The 16,611-nt window shown below is 49.8% G+C and overlaps 1 protein-coding gene across 1 annotated transcript in view; it reads right to left on the bottom strand.

Annotated features, from left to right (window-relative positions):
• The window catches only part of AACS (acetoacetyl-CoA synthetase), a 63,257-nt gene that overhangs the window by 44,057 nt on the left and 2,589 nt on the right, over positions 1–16,611 (bottom strand). The window contains exons 2-7 of the mRNA XM_048513861.1: positions 13,039–13,142; positions 11,598–11,718; positions 5,732–5,845; positions 4,685–4,782; positions 3,528–3,642; positions 2,248–2,329 (exon numbers count right to left, since the gene is read on the bottom strand). Coding sequence (XP_048369818.1) covers positions 2,248–2,329; positions 3,528–3,642; positions 4,685–4,782; positions 5,732–5,845; positions 11,598–11,718; positions 13,039–13,142 — 634 coding nt within the window. The remainder of the gene's footprint in view (positions 1–2,247; positions 2,330–3,527; positions 3,643–4,684; positions 4,783–5,731; positions 5,846–11,597; positions 11,719–13,038; positions 13,143–16,611) is intronic.

The raw sequence follows: 16,611 nt of genomic DNA on the forward strand, positions 1-16,611 counted from the left end.
TGACAGTACCTGTTGTACACCTGCCTTGATTATTATCCTGAAATTGACAAGCTGGAACGGGTCCAGAGGAGAGCGACCAAAATGATAAAAGGTCTGCAATCCACGCCCTACGAAGAGAGGCTTAGGGAGCTGGGGATGTTTGGTCTGGAGAAGCGAAGGTTAAGGGGGGACATGATAGCCATGTTTAGATATCTGCAGGAATCCATGTCGAAGAGGGAGCAAGCTTGTTTTCTGTGGCTCCAGAGACTAAGACCAGGAGTCATGGGTTCAAGGTGAAGGGAAAGAGATTCCAAGAAAAACTTCCTGACAGTCAGGGCTGTTCGACAGTGGAATGCACTGCCTCGGAGTGTGGTGGAGTCTCCTTCTTTGGAGCTTTTGAAAGAGAGGCTGGATGGCCATCTGAGTGCTTTGATTGTGTATTCCTGCATTGCAGGGGGTTGGACTTGATGGCCCTGGGGGTCTCTTCCAACTCTGCGATTCCATGATTTGAAGGCCAATTGCATTTGAACATTGCATCTGCGATCCTAATTTTATATTCTACATTTTTCACTTATATTTTATACTGTGCATATTCTTGCTGGAAGCTGCCTGGAGCCCGACCTTCTTGGGAAAGGGCAGGATATAAATAAAATAAACAAAGAAACAAAGCAGGGGCCCCACCCCTGACTCAGAGCCCCTTCCCCTAAACAACGGCTGGTGCGTCGCCGCAGGAAGACGGTGCTCTAAATGCCCCTGCGAACGAGTCACGAAAGCAGCACTGATTTGCAAACTACGGCTGGGCCCCAGAGCTCGAGGGAGCCGTCGGAGGCGCAGCCGAGCACTTGATCCATTAAATGCATTTGTTTAGAACACTCGGTGGCCACGGATCCCTATTAAGTGCTGCAGCCCCAAGGAGTAAATAAGCCAAAACAAGGCCGGGCCGCTCGAAATAGCGCTTCTAAATTATTCATTGCACAAATTCCGAAGAAACCAATAGAGGGGGGAAAAACCGTCCCCCTCCTGGCAGCCAGCGCTCTCTGCAGAGCGGGATTTATGCGCGAGACAAGCAAGCTACAACGTAGGGCCTCCGGTTGTAAATATGACAAATGCAAGCAAGGTAAATTACTCGGGGGGGGGGGTCCATGTTTTGGGTGAGCCTCTTACATTTGAAATGGCTTAGGGCAGCGGTGTCCAACTCTGGCACTTCAGGTGTTCATGGACTACAATTCCCATCAGCCTCTGCTTGCATGGTCAATGGCCTTGCCAGCAGGGGCTGATGGGAATTGTAGTCCATGAACATAATTGGCCATGCCAGCAGGGGCTGATGGGAATTAATAGTCCATGAACACATGAAGCATCAGAATTGGACACCTCTGGCTTAGGGCCTTGACATGAATTAATTCATCCCCAGTTCTCCAGCATCTCATTTTGTGCAAAGACAGGGGCAGGACTGTGGCTCAGTGGCAGAGCATCCGCCTGGCACACAGAAGGTCACAGGTTCAATGCCCGGCACCTCCAGTTAAAAAAGACCAGCCAGTAGTTCGTGAGAAAGTCCTCTCTGCATCTCTGTAGTGCATAGGTGTCAAACTCGCGGCCCTCCAGATGTTATGGAATACAGTTCCCACCACCAGATGATGGGAGCTGTAGTCCATAACATCTGGAGGGCCATGAGTTTGACACCTGTGCTGTAGTGGGTGACCTCTAACCTGTGACCCTAGAAAGCTGCAGCCAGTGCAAATAGATCATACATATCCAATTTATTGCGGTCCACAGACTTGTTTTACAATTAAGTTTAGCTTACACAACTAAACATAAGACGACAATTCAATATAAACTTCTGACCGTTAGAGGCAATTTGTATCCAGAAATCTCTGATTCTTACTCCTAAAGAGTAGATAAAATTGACCTTGAAGGACCAATGATTTGATTTGTTACAAGGCTGGTTCGTATGTGGTCCATTTTTAAGATAATTCCCCCTCCCCCGACTGCAATCTGGGTAGGGCAGAAGAATTTAGATTTAATACGACTGGACACAAATATCTGGGTTTTATTGATGGGCTGATAATCTGATTCAGCAGAAAGCAGCTATTTAACCGGCTGAATTTTATCACAGAGGGAGAATAAAGACCACCGGACATTTTTTCCCTCAAGCGCAAAGTCTATGCAGCATGTTTCTACTCGAAGGACACGAACAAGCCGAAATTCAAGAGCTGATCATATCCCCACACAAAAAGGTGAGGAATAAGAGGTCTGGCTGGCCACGCTCACCTGTTTGAAATTTTGGAAATGTCTATGGATCCTTTGGAGGACACGTATGGAATCACCACGACTTTCTTTAGATCCGGGAGACCTGAAAAGGGAAAAAGGATGCAAACCCCCGGCACGAAACAGAAGAGAAAAACACGCACGTGCAGTGGTGAGGGGCCAAGTGATTCAAACAGCCTCTGCGTCCAGATGCAATGCCACGCTACAATCCTGCTCTCAGAGATAAACTTTGGTTTGCATGTTCTTCCACCTCCCCTACTGTGCACAGAACGAGCAAGTTAGGGGTTTCTGGACCGGTACAGTGTGTGGCATCCCACGACCTCCAAACCAGCAAATTATGGTTTGCGCTTCTTCTCCAAGCCAAGATTTGCAAAATACTCCCGACACCACGCTTTACACACTCTTGGTTTTGGGTAAGCCCCGGCTCGTTTGTTTGCTACACTGATCCAGGGCTGGCGCTGAACCTGAAGCAGCTAATGGCCTTGGAGGAATGAACGAATGCGGTTTGTTTGTCGCACTACGTGTATCTAACAGCACCCAGTGTTCGCTGCTGTCAGAGACATCAAGGAGCGGTGCAGGTTTCGCATCAAGCCAGGCCAGCTGGGATCTATTTTAATAAAATCCCTCAAATATCTGTAACGAGGAGGAGTTTGGATTTATAGCCCACCTTTCTCTTCTGTAAGGAGACTCAAAGTGGCTTACAAGCTCCTTTCCCCTCCTCTCCCCACAACAGACCTACTTGTGAGGTAGGTGAGGCTGAAGAGTTCCAAGAGAACTGTGACTAGCCCAAGGTTGTCACCCAGCAGGAATGCAGGAGTGTGGAAACACATCTGGTTCACCAGATAAGTCTCTGACAAGCCAGTTAAGCCTCTGACAAGCCAGTCAAAAACAATCCTGCCCAATGTATTGTCGAAGGCCTTCACGGCCGAAATCACTGGGGTACTGTGTGGTTTCCAGGCTGTATGGCCGTGTTCTAGCAGCATTCTCTCCAGCCACAGACGCAGGCGAAACGTCAGGAGAGAATGCTGCTAGAACATGGCCATACAGCCCGGAAACCAAACAGCATCCCAATCCTGCCCAACTTGGTGGGCAGACCCCTCCGCCCGTGCACACACACACACGGCAGTTTCCTCCACCACATACAGGGGTTAAAGACCCACGGCTAGCCTATGGATGTCATCAGAGTAGCAGTGCCATGACAGAAGCCACAGGAAAGCATGGGGTCGCCTGGAATTAAAAGAGGTGTTGAGTCATATAGCTTTACAGCACGAGGAGAGCAATACCCTTGACGACGCTCTGAAGTTTCTCCAGGTGATTGTGCGTCTTCCCGTTGTAAATAACAGCTTCGACGGAAAAGATCAGCTTGGGCTGAATTTGGGAAAACCTGTCCAGCACGCCCTGAAAGAGACAAACACTGAAATTGAAACCATTAAGGTCTGGAATCCCTGCTCTACGAGGAGAGATTTAGGGAACTGGGGATGTTTAGTTTGGTGAAGAGAAGGTGAAGAGGTGACAAGAGAGTCATGTTTAGATATTTGAAGGGATGTCATGTTGGTGAGTTCTCAGGGAACTCTCTCAGCCCCGTCTCCCTCACAAGGTGTCTGTTGCAGGGAGAGGAAGGGAAGGAGTTTGCAAACCCCTTTGATTCCCCTTACAATTGAGAAAAGCAGGATATAAATCCAAATTCTTTTACTTATATTCAAAATTGCAGGTTATAGGGGGAGGGCATCTTTCTCAGACGACTCAAATCTGCCCAACCAAAGACTGGGTGCGGCCTAAAAAATACTGCGTCAAACAAATAATATAATTCCCTTACTGGGGGGAGAAAATAAAGTCACACGGCAGAAGGACTGTCCAAAACAGGAGAGGAATTGGTTTAACTCTCTGGTTATGGCTGCTTGAAAAAAAAATTACATCTTATATCGACAAAAGCAGAGCTGTGCTGCCCTCTGCTGCTCACATGGAAAACTACAAACAACACAAATGTGAATAGCAACGTTAAAATGTATATAGTGGATTGGTGGCAAGGCATCAAGGTGTTTGTAGGCACACCAAGAGTCCGATGCTCAAGTGCAGGAGTGGGGAATCAAACCCAGTTCTCCAGATTGAAGTCCACCCCTCTTAACCGCCACACCACACTAAAAGGCTTTAAAAGATGGCTTTAAAAAGAGATTCACGGAGTGTTGGGTCTATTGATGGCCAATAGCCACAGTGACAACAGAGAACCTCCACTTCCAGAGGCAGTCAACCTCTGAATCCCAGTACCAGGAGACAACATCAGGGGAAGGCCTCAGCCTTTGCATTCTGCTGTTGGCCCCCAGAGTAAGTGGATTGTCACTCTGTGCGACAAAATACTGGACCAGGTGGGCCACTGCGTCTGATCCAGCTATGTCACATCAGATAGAATTCTGCTGGACTGTCCATGGCAAGTGCTACTTACGTTGACACCAAAATCGGGAGACGTTGCGCTCCAAATGGCGCCGATGCTCGCTGCTGCCAGCATGGCTTCTACCGCGTGAATCCCATTAGGCAAATAACCTGCAACAATTGGATACAGGATCGGTCACGAACAAGGAAAGAGGTCTCCAGTCAGATGCCCCAGTCAGATGCCCCCCCCACCCCCGCCTCAAAAAAACAAGTGCGCTCGACATTACTGGCTTAGACCACTTGTCTGGTTTCCCCGCTTAGGGGATCAGATTCTCCGCACACAGCCGGCAGCATAAGAGGTGCCTGCCTGGCTGAGAAGCCCAGCCCAGCAGCCGAAGGAGGCGCAAGCCGAAGCCACGTTCGGCTGGGCTCTATGCCTTGTGATCTTGCTCAAAGCTAGTGGGAGGCCCAAAGGCACAAGGAGGAGGAGAAGAGTTTGGATTTATATCCAATTTCTCTCCTGTAAGGAGACTCAAAGGGGCTTACAATCTCCTTTCCCACCCACCCCCAATAAACAGCCTGTGGGGTGGGTGGGGCTGAGAGAGCTCCAAAGAACTGTGACTAGCCCAAGGTCACCCAGCTGGCATGTGTTCGAGTGCACAAGCTAATCTGGTTCCCTAGATAAGCCTCCACAGCTCACATGGCAGAAAGGGGAATCAAACCTGGTTCTCCAGATTAGAGTGCACCTGCTCCTAACCACTACACCACACTAGCTCATAGGACGGGACACCACTGCACTCGGAGGCACTATGACTCAGACTGGTGGCCCACCTCACCTAAAATCCTATTTCCAACAGTGGTCAGTCACATGCCACTAGGAAACACACAAGGACTTCCTTTTGGGGCTCAACAGCTCCCCAAAATCCAACAAGCAGAGGGCTTCTGATGCCTCAGAACGAAGAAATTCCATTCAGCTTTTGTGGGAGAGCTACAGTCCAACTCAGAACGTTCTGAAGTGGTCGCAGGCCCAGGTGCAGCCCTCGGGCCCAAAGGTTTACCCATCAGCCCCCTGGTTGTGACTCCCCCTTCGCGTGGAGCGGGAGAAGGAGAGCCAGCTCACCAACAACCCTGTCCCCCGTCTTCACGCCCATCTTTCTCATGGCGGCCGCGTAGAGAGCGACTTGTTGCCTCAGCTCTCCGAAAGTCACTTTCACGATCTCTTCTTTGCCTTCCTCTGTGGAAACAAATTGGACAGAGACTGGCCTTGTTAGCGGGAGGGAAGCAGGAATTGCATTGTTGTTTTTATTTTATTTTTTGCCAATTCTTGTAATCAAGTTTTTCCATTTCACGCATCAGATTTTTTTTCCGAACTTTGCAATACAGTCTTATTGCGACTTATGTCGTTTCTGTTGCATGATGCCTTAATCTGCCTTGAATCTCAGTGAGAAAGGTGGATTAGAAATAAATACCACTCTAGCATTTGGGCTCTTGCAATCAAACACCTTCTGGACTTGATCCAAACTAGAAAATCCATTTCCAAATTAATGCAATTCCACAACAGTGGCTCAATATCCAATCATCCGTGGGTGCACCCTGGCAACTCCGGACAGCCATTCCCTCTGAACCTAGCCTACCTCACAGGGCTGTTGAGAAGATAAAAGGGGAGAAAGGGAGAGCCATATCCACTGCCCTAAACTCTCTAGAGCAGGGGTCTGCCACCTGCGGCTCTCCAGATGTTCATGGACTACAAATCCCATCAGCCCCTGCCCGCATGGCCAATTGGCAGAACTGATGGGAATCGTAGTCCATGAACATCTGGAGAGCCGCAGGTTGCAGACCCCTGCCCTAGAGGAAGGACAGGGTGAAAATGTGATTGGTCTTGGCCAATAGCCCCTCTGAGCATCCCTAGCTGTTGTACAGAAGTTCCTTGGTGCTGCAAGGAGCTGAAGAGCCTGAGCGCTCCCCCTGCTGGGCGGCCCCTTATCTGTGCAACACCAATGCAACAGCTGCACATCTGCGCACTTGCGTGGCTTATAGGGAACGTTGGTCTCGGCTGACGAAGGCAGCAATTTGCCTTTAAGCATCCAACGGGCTCTCGACTGCTTGGTAAGGCTTCTTGCCAGTTATTCTTAACCTCAGGACCTTGAAGCTTTGCTCCAGCATTGAACCGGGAGCTTAAAAAGTCCCACGCTGAGTCAGTTCTTAATCTCCTTAAGTTCTATAAAGAATACAGCTGGGAAGCGGAGGGCAGGGACGCAAGACGGCGTTGCTTTCCTGCCCTCGCCCGGCCTCTTCTGCTCCTACGCAACAAGGGTCAGCAGAATCTGAAACCGGAAAACCCCAAAAGCGGTTGCCTGTGACAGTGAGCTCTGACCGCAACAGACTTCTCCCCCCTTTCTGCAGCCCACGTCCATCCCCTCCCTTCTTTCAGAGTCTGTGCATCAAACCCCGCAACAGGGCTGGACGCCCCGCTAATTCCCAGGGGGCACAAATCTCAGCGTGCTCCCGACTGGCGCTGCCAGGAGCGAGCTCTTCTGGCTGCCACTAATGGCCGAAACAAGGGATGTGGGAGCCCCACCAGAGAGAGGCAGGGACAGAGCGGCGCTCCTTGATTCATCTACAGCAGGGGTCTGCAACCTGTGGCTCTCCAGATGCTCATGGACTATAAATCCCATCAGTCCCTGCCAGCATGGCCAATTGGTGTCCAACTCTGGTGCTTCGGATATTCATGGACTACAATTCCCATCAGCCCTTGCTGGCACGGTCAGCAGCGGCTGATGGGAACTGTAGTCCATCAACATCTGAAGCACCAGAGTTGGACACCTCTGGGCTAGTCTCATCTCTATGCCAGCTGTTTTTCCCCAGCCCCCTCTCTTTGGCAGCGGGGTGGGGGGAGAGGGGAACGTGGGGCCGGCATCAACATACCATGAGATGGGGCAGTTGTGCGGGGGGAGGGTTACTGTCGCTGTCCTGCCTGCCCATGTGCCTCCCTTCTGCCCCACACCCTGCCCTTTCCCCACTCCGTCTTCCATGCTCACAGCCATGTTCTCTGCACCGCAGCCTCAGGGGAAATGAGCGTGAGAGGTGAGGGGTCGGGGTACACAGTGGGGGGCAGAGCTCCCCTAGCGGTTGAGGTAGCATGCACCAGCACACGACCAGTGGCAAGGGAGACATGAGTGGGAGGGCTGGTGGCAAGCAGAGCGGGTTAAGTCAACTAGTTAAGTCAACTATGTGGGCCTTCTAGGACTTTCCAACTTTGTTGTTAGTGAAATGGAGCAGGGGCTGGTTACAAACAGGGCCCTCCAAAAGGAGGAGCTGGCGTTGGGAGGGCTGAAGCCCCACACCCCCTCCCTGCTGCCCCACAAAAAAAGGTTGGTCTGAATCTCATTCCTGTTTGTTTCTTTGTGTCATTAACAACAAAGTTGGAAAGTCCTAGAAAAGCCACATAGTTCACTTAACTTCAAAAGAGGTGCGGACTATCCTTTGTAACAGTTGGAATTGCCATAGAATTAGGAAAGCTTAGAAAAGCTACCTGACCCACAACTTCTACAGAGATGGGGCTCATCTTTAGAATCACCACAGAGTTAGGAGGTCCTAGATAGGCCACAAGGGCCACTTAATTCTTAAAAAGGTGGGGACTATTCTTGGAAACGGTTAGAATCTCCACAGAGTTGGGAGGTCCTAGGTAGGCCACGAGGTCCACTTAACTCTCAAAGAGGTGGGGACTATTCTTGGAAACGGTTAGAATCACCACAGAGTTGGGAGATCCTAGAAAGGCCACAAGGTCCACTTAACTCTTAAAGAGGTGGGGACTATTCTTGGAAACGGTTAGAATCTCCACAGAGTTGGGAGGTCCTAGATAGGCCACGAGGTCCACTTAACTCTTAAAGAGGTGGGGACTATTCTTGGAAACCGTTAGAATCTCCACAGAGCTGGAATGTCCTAGAAAGGCCTCATGGTCCACTTACGTTTCAGAGAGGTGGGGACTATACTTTGAATCCATTAGAACCACCTCCGTGCAACTTGGCTTGTCAGAACATGTCATCACAGAGAAGTGATGAGAAAAAGACCCAGGAGTTCCGAAGGCGGGTTTGTGAAGCAAGAGCCGCCCCCGGGAGGCCAAAATGACTCCTGAGGCCAGAAAAGCAGGTTTGGCGAATGACTTGCAAGAAGAGGCAAGAAAAGACATCCAACTGGTTTGGGGAAAACGACGACAATCTAAACCTCACGAGACAAAATGAAGCCCAAAGGTGGCCGGGAACATCTTGACACGAATGAAGCAGAGAGCAGGCAAAGAATCGCTCCAGCTCTTCGCAAGGACTGGCTATGTTGACTTGTGGCCTTGTGGACTTATGATAATCAACATGGATGAGGGCCCTTGGTACACAAGCTGCTAGGAGAAGCCCTCCAAAAGCCAATTCGGATTCGTGTGCCTGCTCAATACGCTGCATACCTGAAGGACCGCTTACTCCGCTTTGCATAGGGTGGCCAGTTCTTGGTTGGAAACTACCTGGAGATTTTGGGGGCTACAGCCTGAAGGGGGGATTTGGGGGTGAGGAGTCTCAGCAAAGTGTAATGCCACAGAACACACCCTCCAAAGCGGTCATTTTCTCCAGGGGAACCGATTTTGGTAACCTGGACATCAATTGTATTTGTGCGAAATCTCCAGGTCCCACCCAGAGGTTGGCATCCCACCCAGCCACTATGATCATCTTTGGAGACCTTATTTCAGGTTCCTCTGAACTTCTGAAATCAGGAAGGCGGAAAGCCAGAAAAGGGTTTTCTTGGTCATGCTACCAAAGCTCTGGAACCCCCTCCCCAAGGAGATTCCAAGCTCTGGAACCCCACTCCCCAAGGAGATTCCAAGCTCTGGAACCCCACTCCCCAAGGAGATTCCAAGCTCTGGAACCCCACTCCCCAAGGAGATTCCAAGCTCTGGAACCCCACTCCCCAAGGAGATTCCAAGCTCTGGAACCCCCACCCCAAGGAGATTCCAAGCTCTGGAACCCCCTCCTGAAGGAGATTCCAAGCTCTGGAACCCCACTCCCCAAGGAGATTCCAAGCTCTGGAACCCCCTCCCCAAGGAGATTCCAAGCTCTGAAACCCCCTCCCCAAGGAGATTCCAAGCTCTGGAACCCCCTCCCCAAGGAGATTCCAAGCTCTGGAACCCCCTCCCCAAGGAGATTCCAAGCTCTGGAACCTCCTCCCCAAGGAGATTCCAAGCTCTGGAACCCCACTCCCCAAGGAGATTTGGTCTGTCCCCATCTATTGCTCCCTTTTGCCAGCAGGTGAAGACACAGACATCTTTGTTTCACTTGACTTTGCCTCAGGAATTCCACACTCCCACCCCTTCTTCCTCATGAAAGGTTTTAAATGTCATTTTGGGTCTTTGTATGTGTTTTAGTTCTCAGTTGTTCCAAATTTTTTAAATTGGTGGTTCTATTAACTATATTTTGATTGGTTAGCGGCCTCGGGGGCCCTTGCAGGCAGAATGGCCGGATATAACATTCGTAAAACAAATAAAAATTAATTCATGCTGCAGCAAAGCCCAAATTGTGGGCTGTGAGGGGAGTGATGAGCCTGCAAAGACCAATTTGCTCTGTGACATGCATCCAGAGCTTCAGAAAGCCATGAACACCAGCAACACCAAGAAGAAGAAGAAGAAGAAGAGTTGGGTTTAAAACTCGCTTTTCTCCTGTATGGAATCTCAAAATGGCTTACAAGCTCCTTTCCCTTCCTCTCCCCACAACAGACACCTGGTGAGGCAGGTGAGGCTGAGAGAGTTCTGAGAGAACTGTGATTAGCCCAAGGTCATTCAGACTTCAGGGATGGGCGGGGTGGAAAATTTAAAAATAAATAAATGTGTAGGAGCGGGGAAACAAATCCAGTTGGCCAGACAAGCGTCCACCACACATGGAGAAGAATGGAGAATCAAACACAGTTCGCCTGTTCTTAACCACTACATCCCATGGACTGCCTGCTCCCATAGCATCCTATCTTCATCTGAACGGAGGTCTGACAGGGCCTTCCCAGTTGGCGACACCACACATGCGGAACAATCTTCCACAAGAAGCTCGCCAGTAGCAGCCTTTGCCATCAGTCCAAACCAAGTGAAAATGTTTTGAGGTAAAAATAGCTTCCTGTCAACTGCTTCGGTTTTTGGCTAATGTCTGCGGGTCGCTGCTTGCCACTCTTAAGATTAAGTGGTGCTGAGGAAATGTGGCGGCGCATTATGTTTCTACCAGTGCTACAAATGTATAAAGAATTAGCTGTGGTTTACTGTTGCGCTTGCATTACCGTTACAGTTTTAATTAAACGTTAACATGAGCAAGCATTCTTTTTACTGCCTCTAGTTAAGGTTTTACAGAATCTGTTGTACAGTGGAACCTCGGTTTTCATTGCCTTAGGTTTTCATCGGTTTCGGTTTTCATCAATTTTTCCAGTGAAAAATTTGTCTCGGTTTTCATCGATTTGCCTCGGTTTTCGTCGATTTGCAGAAAGGTGCAGGGGTTTGTGGAGAAAAATCACCCGGACAAAGCTGTTGAAGGCCGTGTCTGCAACTTGTTTATTGACAATGTCTTGCCCCATTTCAGACAAATCTTAAAGAGGCGTCAAAAACAGACCTCTTTGGACAGCTTTCTGGCACGACATTGGTCCACTGGCTCTGAAGCTGGTCCTAGTGTTATTGTTTGTTACTGTTTTCAGCATTAAACACTATATTTATTCACCAAAAATGTGTTTTTGGTATGTTTTTTTGAGTGCCTAGAACGGATTAATTGGATTTACATTGATTCCTATGGAAAAGTTTGCCTCGGTTTTCATCCGTTTCGGTTTTCATTGATTCTTTTTGGACGGATTACCAATGAAAACCGAGGTTCCACTGTATTTTTTTTGCACTGGATTTTACATTTGCTTCCCACCGGAAGTGTTTTGCCAGACAGGCAGGGCAGAAACCAAACAAATGAAGATGCATCGGGGATACTCACGCGCAGCATAGAGGGCAATTTTATCATTCTCCTTGTGTTTCAGGAGGTTTTCCGCATAGTTGAGCCGGCTGCCTTTAAACCACTCTGGAACATCTGCAACGCCTTTCGAAGAGTCGATCACCTGTTAGAATGGGCACAGACGTTATTTTGCTACTTATACCCCACTTGCTCCAGACTGGGCCTAAAGTGGCGTACAGCATCCTTTTCTCCTCGTCCGTTTGATTCTCAGAACCACCACCCTGTGAGGTAGTTTGGCTGAGAGCCCCCTAGGGTTGCCAACTACAAGTTGGGAAATACTCAGAGGTTTAGGGGTGGGGCCTGAGGAGGACAGCGTTTGGGGAGGGGCTTCAATGGGGTATAAATGGGATATAATGCCCCCACCTTCCAAAGCATCTGTTTTCTCCATGCAAACTGACCTGTCATCTGGAGATCAGTTCTAACAGCAGGGATCTCCAGTCACTCCGTGGAGGTTGGGAACCGTAGCTCCAGCAACTGGGGCACACAGATTTTTTTCCCCCATGGGTTCAAATTAACCGGAAATTTTACATTTGAAGCTTCAGGTCATTCTGAGAGCTGCCCACGAAAGCCCTTTCAGAAGAAATCTGATCTCGACACATGTAAAGCATTGGGGTGCTGTGTGGTTTCCGGGCTGTATGGCCGTGTTCTAGCAGCATTCTCTCCTGACGTTTCGCCTGCATCTGTGGCTGGCATCTTCAGATCCTCTGAAGATGCCAGCTACAGATGCAGGCGAAACGTCAGGAGAGAACGCTGCTAGAACACGGCCATACAGCCCGGAAACCACACAGCACCCCAGTGATTCCAGCCGTGAAAGCCTTCGACAATACATGAAAAGCATTTATCCCATTGCTGAGATACAGCTGGTCCGCAGATCCAACGCACCGCAATTCTATTGCCGGACTGTATGGATGTGTATATGCACTCTAACTCCATTCACATCACACCCGGAAGACCATTTTTTAAAAAACAGCCCACTAAACCCGAAACTATGAAAATACACATCTGCCAATTGTGAGAGCTTCACAGGTTGGTCACTTCGGGCCCAAGCGTGAAACGGTGATTTAACGTGTGGGAAATGCGCTCCATAGCCAACCCTCACAATTTACATATTTATCCAAAAAGTCACAAAGTTGGGGTGTTGTGGGGCTTCTGGGCTGCTGTATGTAGCATTTTCCAGTAGCATTTTCTCCTGACATTTCGCCTGCATCTGCGGCTGGCACCTTCAGAGTCACAAAGTTACCAGTCATGCATCCACGTGTGTGAAGGTGTGCAGAAAGCAGACCCGCCCTTCTCCAATGCCTGTGCCAACGTGAGGCCACATTGATTTTGCAAATCAAACATGGCACTTCCTCAAACAAAGCGGGCAGATTAGATTGCGAAAACAAAGCGGACAGATTAGATTGCCAGTTGCTCCACTGCTCACCTCTGTATACAGACGGGAGAAGGTAAGCCCGCTGAACTTCCAGAATTCCGCCCAGAAATCTGCGTAGTGTTCCACCGACCACTGGTAGAGTTCATTGTAGTTGGCTGCAAGTTAAGCATACATCCATATTAGACTGTATCAATGGGAGTATTGTGTCCAGATCGAGGGATATAATTGTACCTCTCTATTCTGCATTGGTTAGACCTCACCTGGAAAATTGAGTCCAGTTCTGGGCACCGCAATTCAAGAAGGATATTGACAAGCTGGAACGGGTCCAGAGGAGGGCAACCAAAATGGACAAATGGTCTGGAATCCATGCCCTACGAGGAGAGACTTAGGGAGCTAGGTATGTTCACTTTGGTGAAGAGAAGGTTAAGAGGTGACATGGTAGCCATGTTTAGATATCTGAAGTGATGTCATGTTGGGGAGGGAGCAAGCTTGTTTCCTGCTGCTCCAGAGACTAGGACACAGAGCAATGGATTCAAGGAGCAGGAAAAGAGATCCCACCTAAACCTCAGGAAAAACTTCCTGACAGTCAGGGCTGTTTGACAGTGGAATGCACTAGCTCGGAGTTCGGTGGAGTCTCCTTCTTTGGAGGTTTTTAAACAGAGGCTAGATCAGGGGTAGGGAACCTGCGGCTCTCCAGATGTTTAGGAACTACAATTCCCATCAGCCCCTACCAGCATGGCCAATTGGCCATACTGACAGAGGCTGATGGGATTTGTAGTTCCGGAACATCTGGAGAGCCGCAGGTTCCCTACCCCTGGGCTAGATGAAGATATGTCGGGAGTGCTTTAATTGTGTGTTCCTGCATGGCAGGGGATTGGACTTGATGGCCCTTGGAGTCTCTTCCAACTCTATGATTCTATGAAAGCAACCCTCGTCTCTCCCCATGTTCACCCCATCAACTGCCCCGGGCATTCCATGGAATACGCTCAGTCCAGTTTCAGGGAAAGGGCCGTAGCTCAATGATTAAACACGTCCTTGGCGTGCTGAGGTTTCCAGGTTCAATCCCCAGGATCTTCATTTAAAAGAACCAGGAAGCAAGTGATGAGGAAGACTTTCACTTGAGACCCAGGAAAGCCAGGGCTGATTCTGCGTCAGCCAACTTCAGCCATGGGTTCACATCAGACTGCAGAAAGGAATTCTCCTCCTCCTCCTCCTCCACCCTGTTCTAGAGCAGGGGTCTGCAACCTGCAGCTCTCCAGATGTTCATGAACTACAATTTCCATCATTGGCCAATTGGCCATGCTGGCAGGGGGCTGATGGGAATTGTAGTTCATGAACATCTGGAGAGCCGCAGGCTGCAGACCCCTGTTCTAGAGGTAACCCCATTTTGAACCCTGGAAGTCTGCTACTGGAAACGGCAGAAGGGTTACGATTATAGAAACCGAGGCACCGCCAGGGAGCAAATTCAGACCAATGAGCTTGGTGCCAACTGGAAGGGATACACAAGACAGTCTTTGGACAGGACAAACCGCGATGCTGACCTGACCGGCTGGTTCCCATGGTCAGTCGATGAGCCGAGCCTGCTAACCGTTTGCAACCCTCAAAAAAGCCACCTGTTTCGATTTGTCCTTTAAGTCATTACTACTCCGATTTGTTTGCTGAGAAGCAATTAGCGCCTGCCTCCCCTGTTATGACCTGCGGAAGACAAGCAGAACCAAATGTCCTCCTGGCTAGCAGAAACCACTCCAAACGCCATAACCCCGGCAGAGAGCAACTCCATCAATCTTGGGTTCTGATGGACCAGAAGAAGCACATGGGACCCATTAGGGGGCCGGCCCTTCAGCTACCAGGGACACAGAAGCCACTAAATTACCAACAGCAAACAGAACGGCCTAATTTCCTCAGTATAATGGAGGGGACACATGTTCCTGAAAGACAGACACCATTCAAAATCATCTCAACGCACGGCCACACGTACAGGCGCCCCATGTGCCGAACAGCCGCCGTTTCAAAAGCTTTTGCACAGCTGCAAAGAGGAAATCTTGCCTGTGTCCCATGTACATGACTGCAGCTCCAGCTTTGAACCTTGACCTATTCATAGGTCACAAGAGGAGACAAAGGGAATCTAGTGTAAGGGTTAGGGAACCTGGGAAAGCCAAATTCAAATCCTCATTCTGCTATAATGCTCAGTCAGTGGGGTGTAGTGGTTAAACGCAGGTGGACTCTAATCCGGAGAACCAGGTTTGTTTCCCCACACATCCACGAGTGGCGGGCTCTTATTTGGTGAACCAGATTTGCTCCCCCACTCCAACACATGAAGCCTGCTGGGTGACCTTGGGCTAGTCACAGTTCTCTCCAAACTCTCTCACACCTGTGGTGTCTGTTCCGAGGAGCAGAAAAGAAGAAAATTGTAAGCCCCTTCGATATTCCTTAAGTTAGAAAGTGGCAGTGTATAGATCCGAACTCCTCTTCCTCTTATCCCGTCTTCCTGGCTAGCAACAGCTACACCAAGTACCGAGAATCAGGTAAACAAATCACCTGCTCCATATCCCCAGCACCAACAAACTCCATCAATGTGGGGCTCTGATGGACCAGAAGGGCTCTGGAGGCGACCAGAAGGGCTCTGATGGACCCCCCCCCCTTTATGCTACCTGGCCTTTGGCTCTCCTCCCAGTCTTGGGCCAGTCACTCTGTCTGCATGGCCTACCTCACAGGGTTGGAGAGAGAGCCGTGTACCTGCCCTGAATTCCTTGGGGTAAAATCAAGATAGAACAGCCCAACCTTTACGCAAGGCAAAACGGTTGCTTCAGGGAGCAGCCATCTGGTTAGCATCACCAGCGGCGGAGCGAGGGACGCCAGGTCTGACCCTTGGGGCATGATCCACCAGGAGCTCTCCCCCCACGCAAGCCCCATCCCAATCAGCATCCTCTGCACATGAGAACTTGTCCCATGACCTACTCAGGTCTTGCCACACGGGCTTTCTGCAACCATCCTTTGGGCCCTTGAGATTGCAACACTGACGCTACCTTTTGCTCCACAAAAGGAATCCAAGGAGTGAATCATGTCCCTTCACGTCTGTGGGACATGGGAACACAATTGTGCTGGAGAAGAACGGCCCTTTCCCCTGCCCCCCGGAAATATTTTACAACGGCTGCTACTTTCTCCCTAGCCCAGTGGTGGCGAACCTATGGCACAGGTGCCAGAGGTGGCACTCAGAGCCCTCTCTGTGGGCACACACAAACAGAGTGCCCCCCACACACATCTAGGCTGGCCTGGGCCACTGGGCTCGATTATTAGCATTAAACCTAACACCTAGTTTTGGGGAAGCCGTGTAGGTAACCCAGTTAAACGCTGTTAAACTCCACTGATTTTCATGCGAAGAACTAGTGTGATCCTTTACCTGGGAGTGAGCTCGGTTACTGGCAATGGGGCTTGCTTCTGAGTAAACCCTCCTAGGGTCGTGATTCATCCGTTGGAAAAATTGCACGGTTGCTTCAAAGCAAAGCCACTGACTACCACCAAGCTTACTCCCGAGTAACGCATGCCTCGGAGCCAACTGTTTTTTTCTAAACTGAAACCACAGTATTCAGGTTAAATTGCCATGTTGGCACTTTGCGATAAATA

Source organism: Sphaerodactylus townsendi, linkage group LG13 (assembly GCF_021028975.2).
Source record: "Sphaerodactylus townsendi isolate TG3544 linkage group LG13, MPM_Stown_v2.3, whole genome shotgun sequence".
NCBI classification, from domain to species: Eukaryota; Metazoa; Chordata; class Lepidosauria; order Squamata; family Sphaerodactylidae; genus Sphaerodactylus; species Sphaerodactylus townsendi.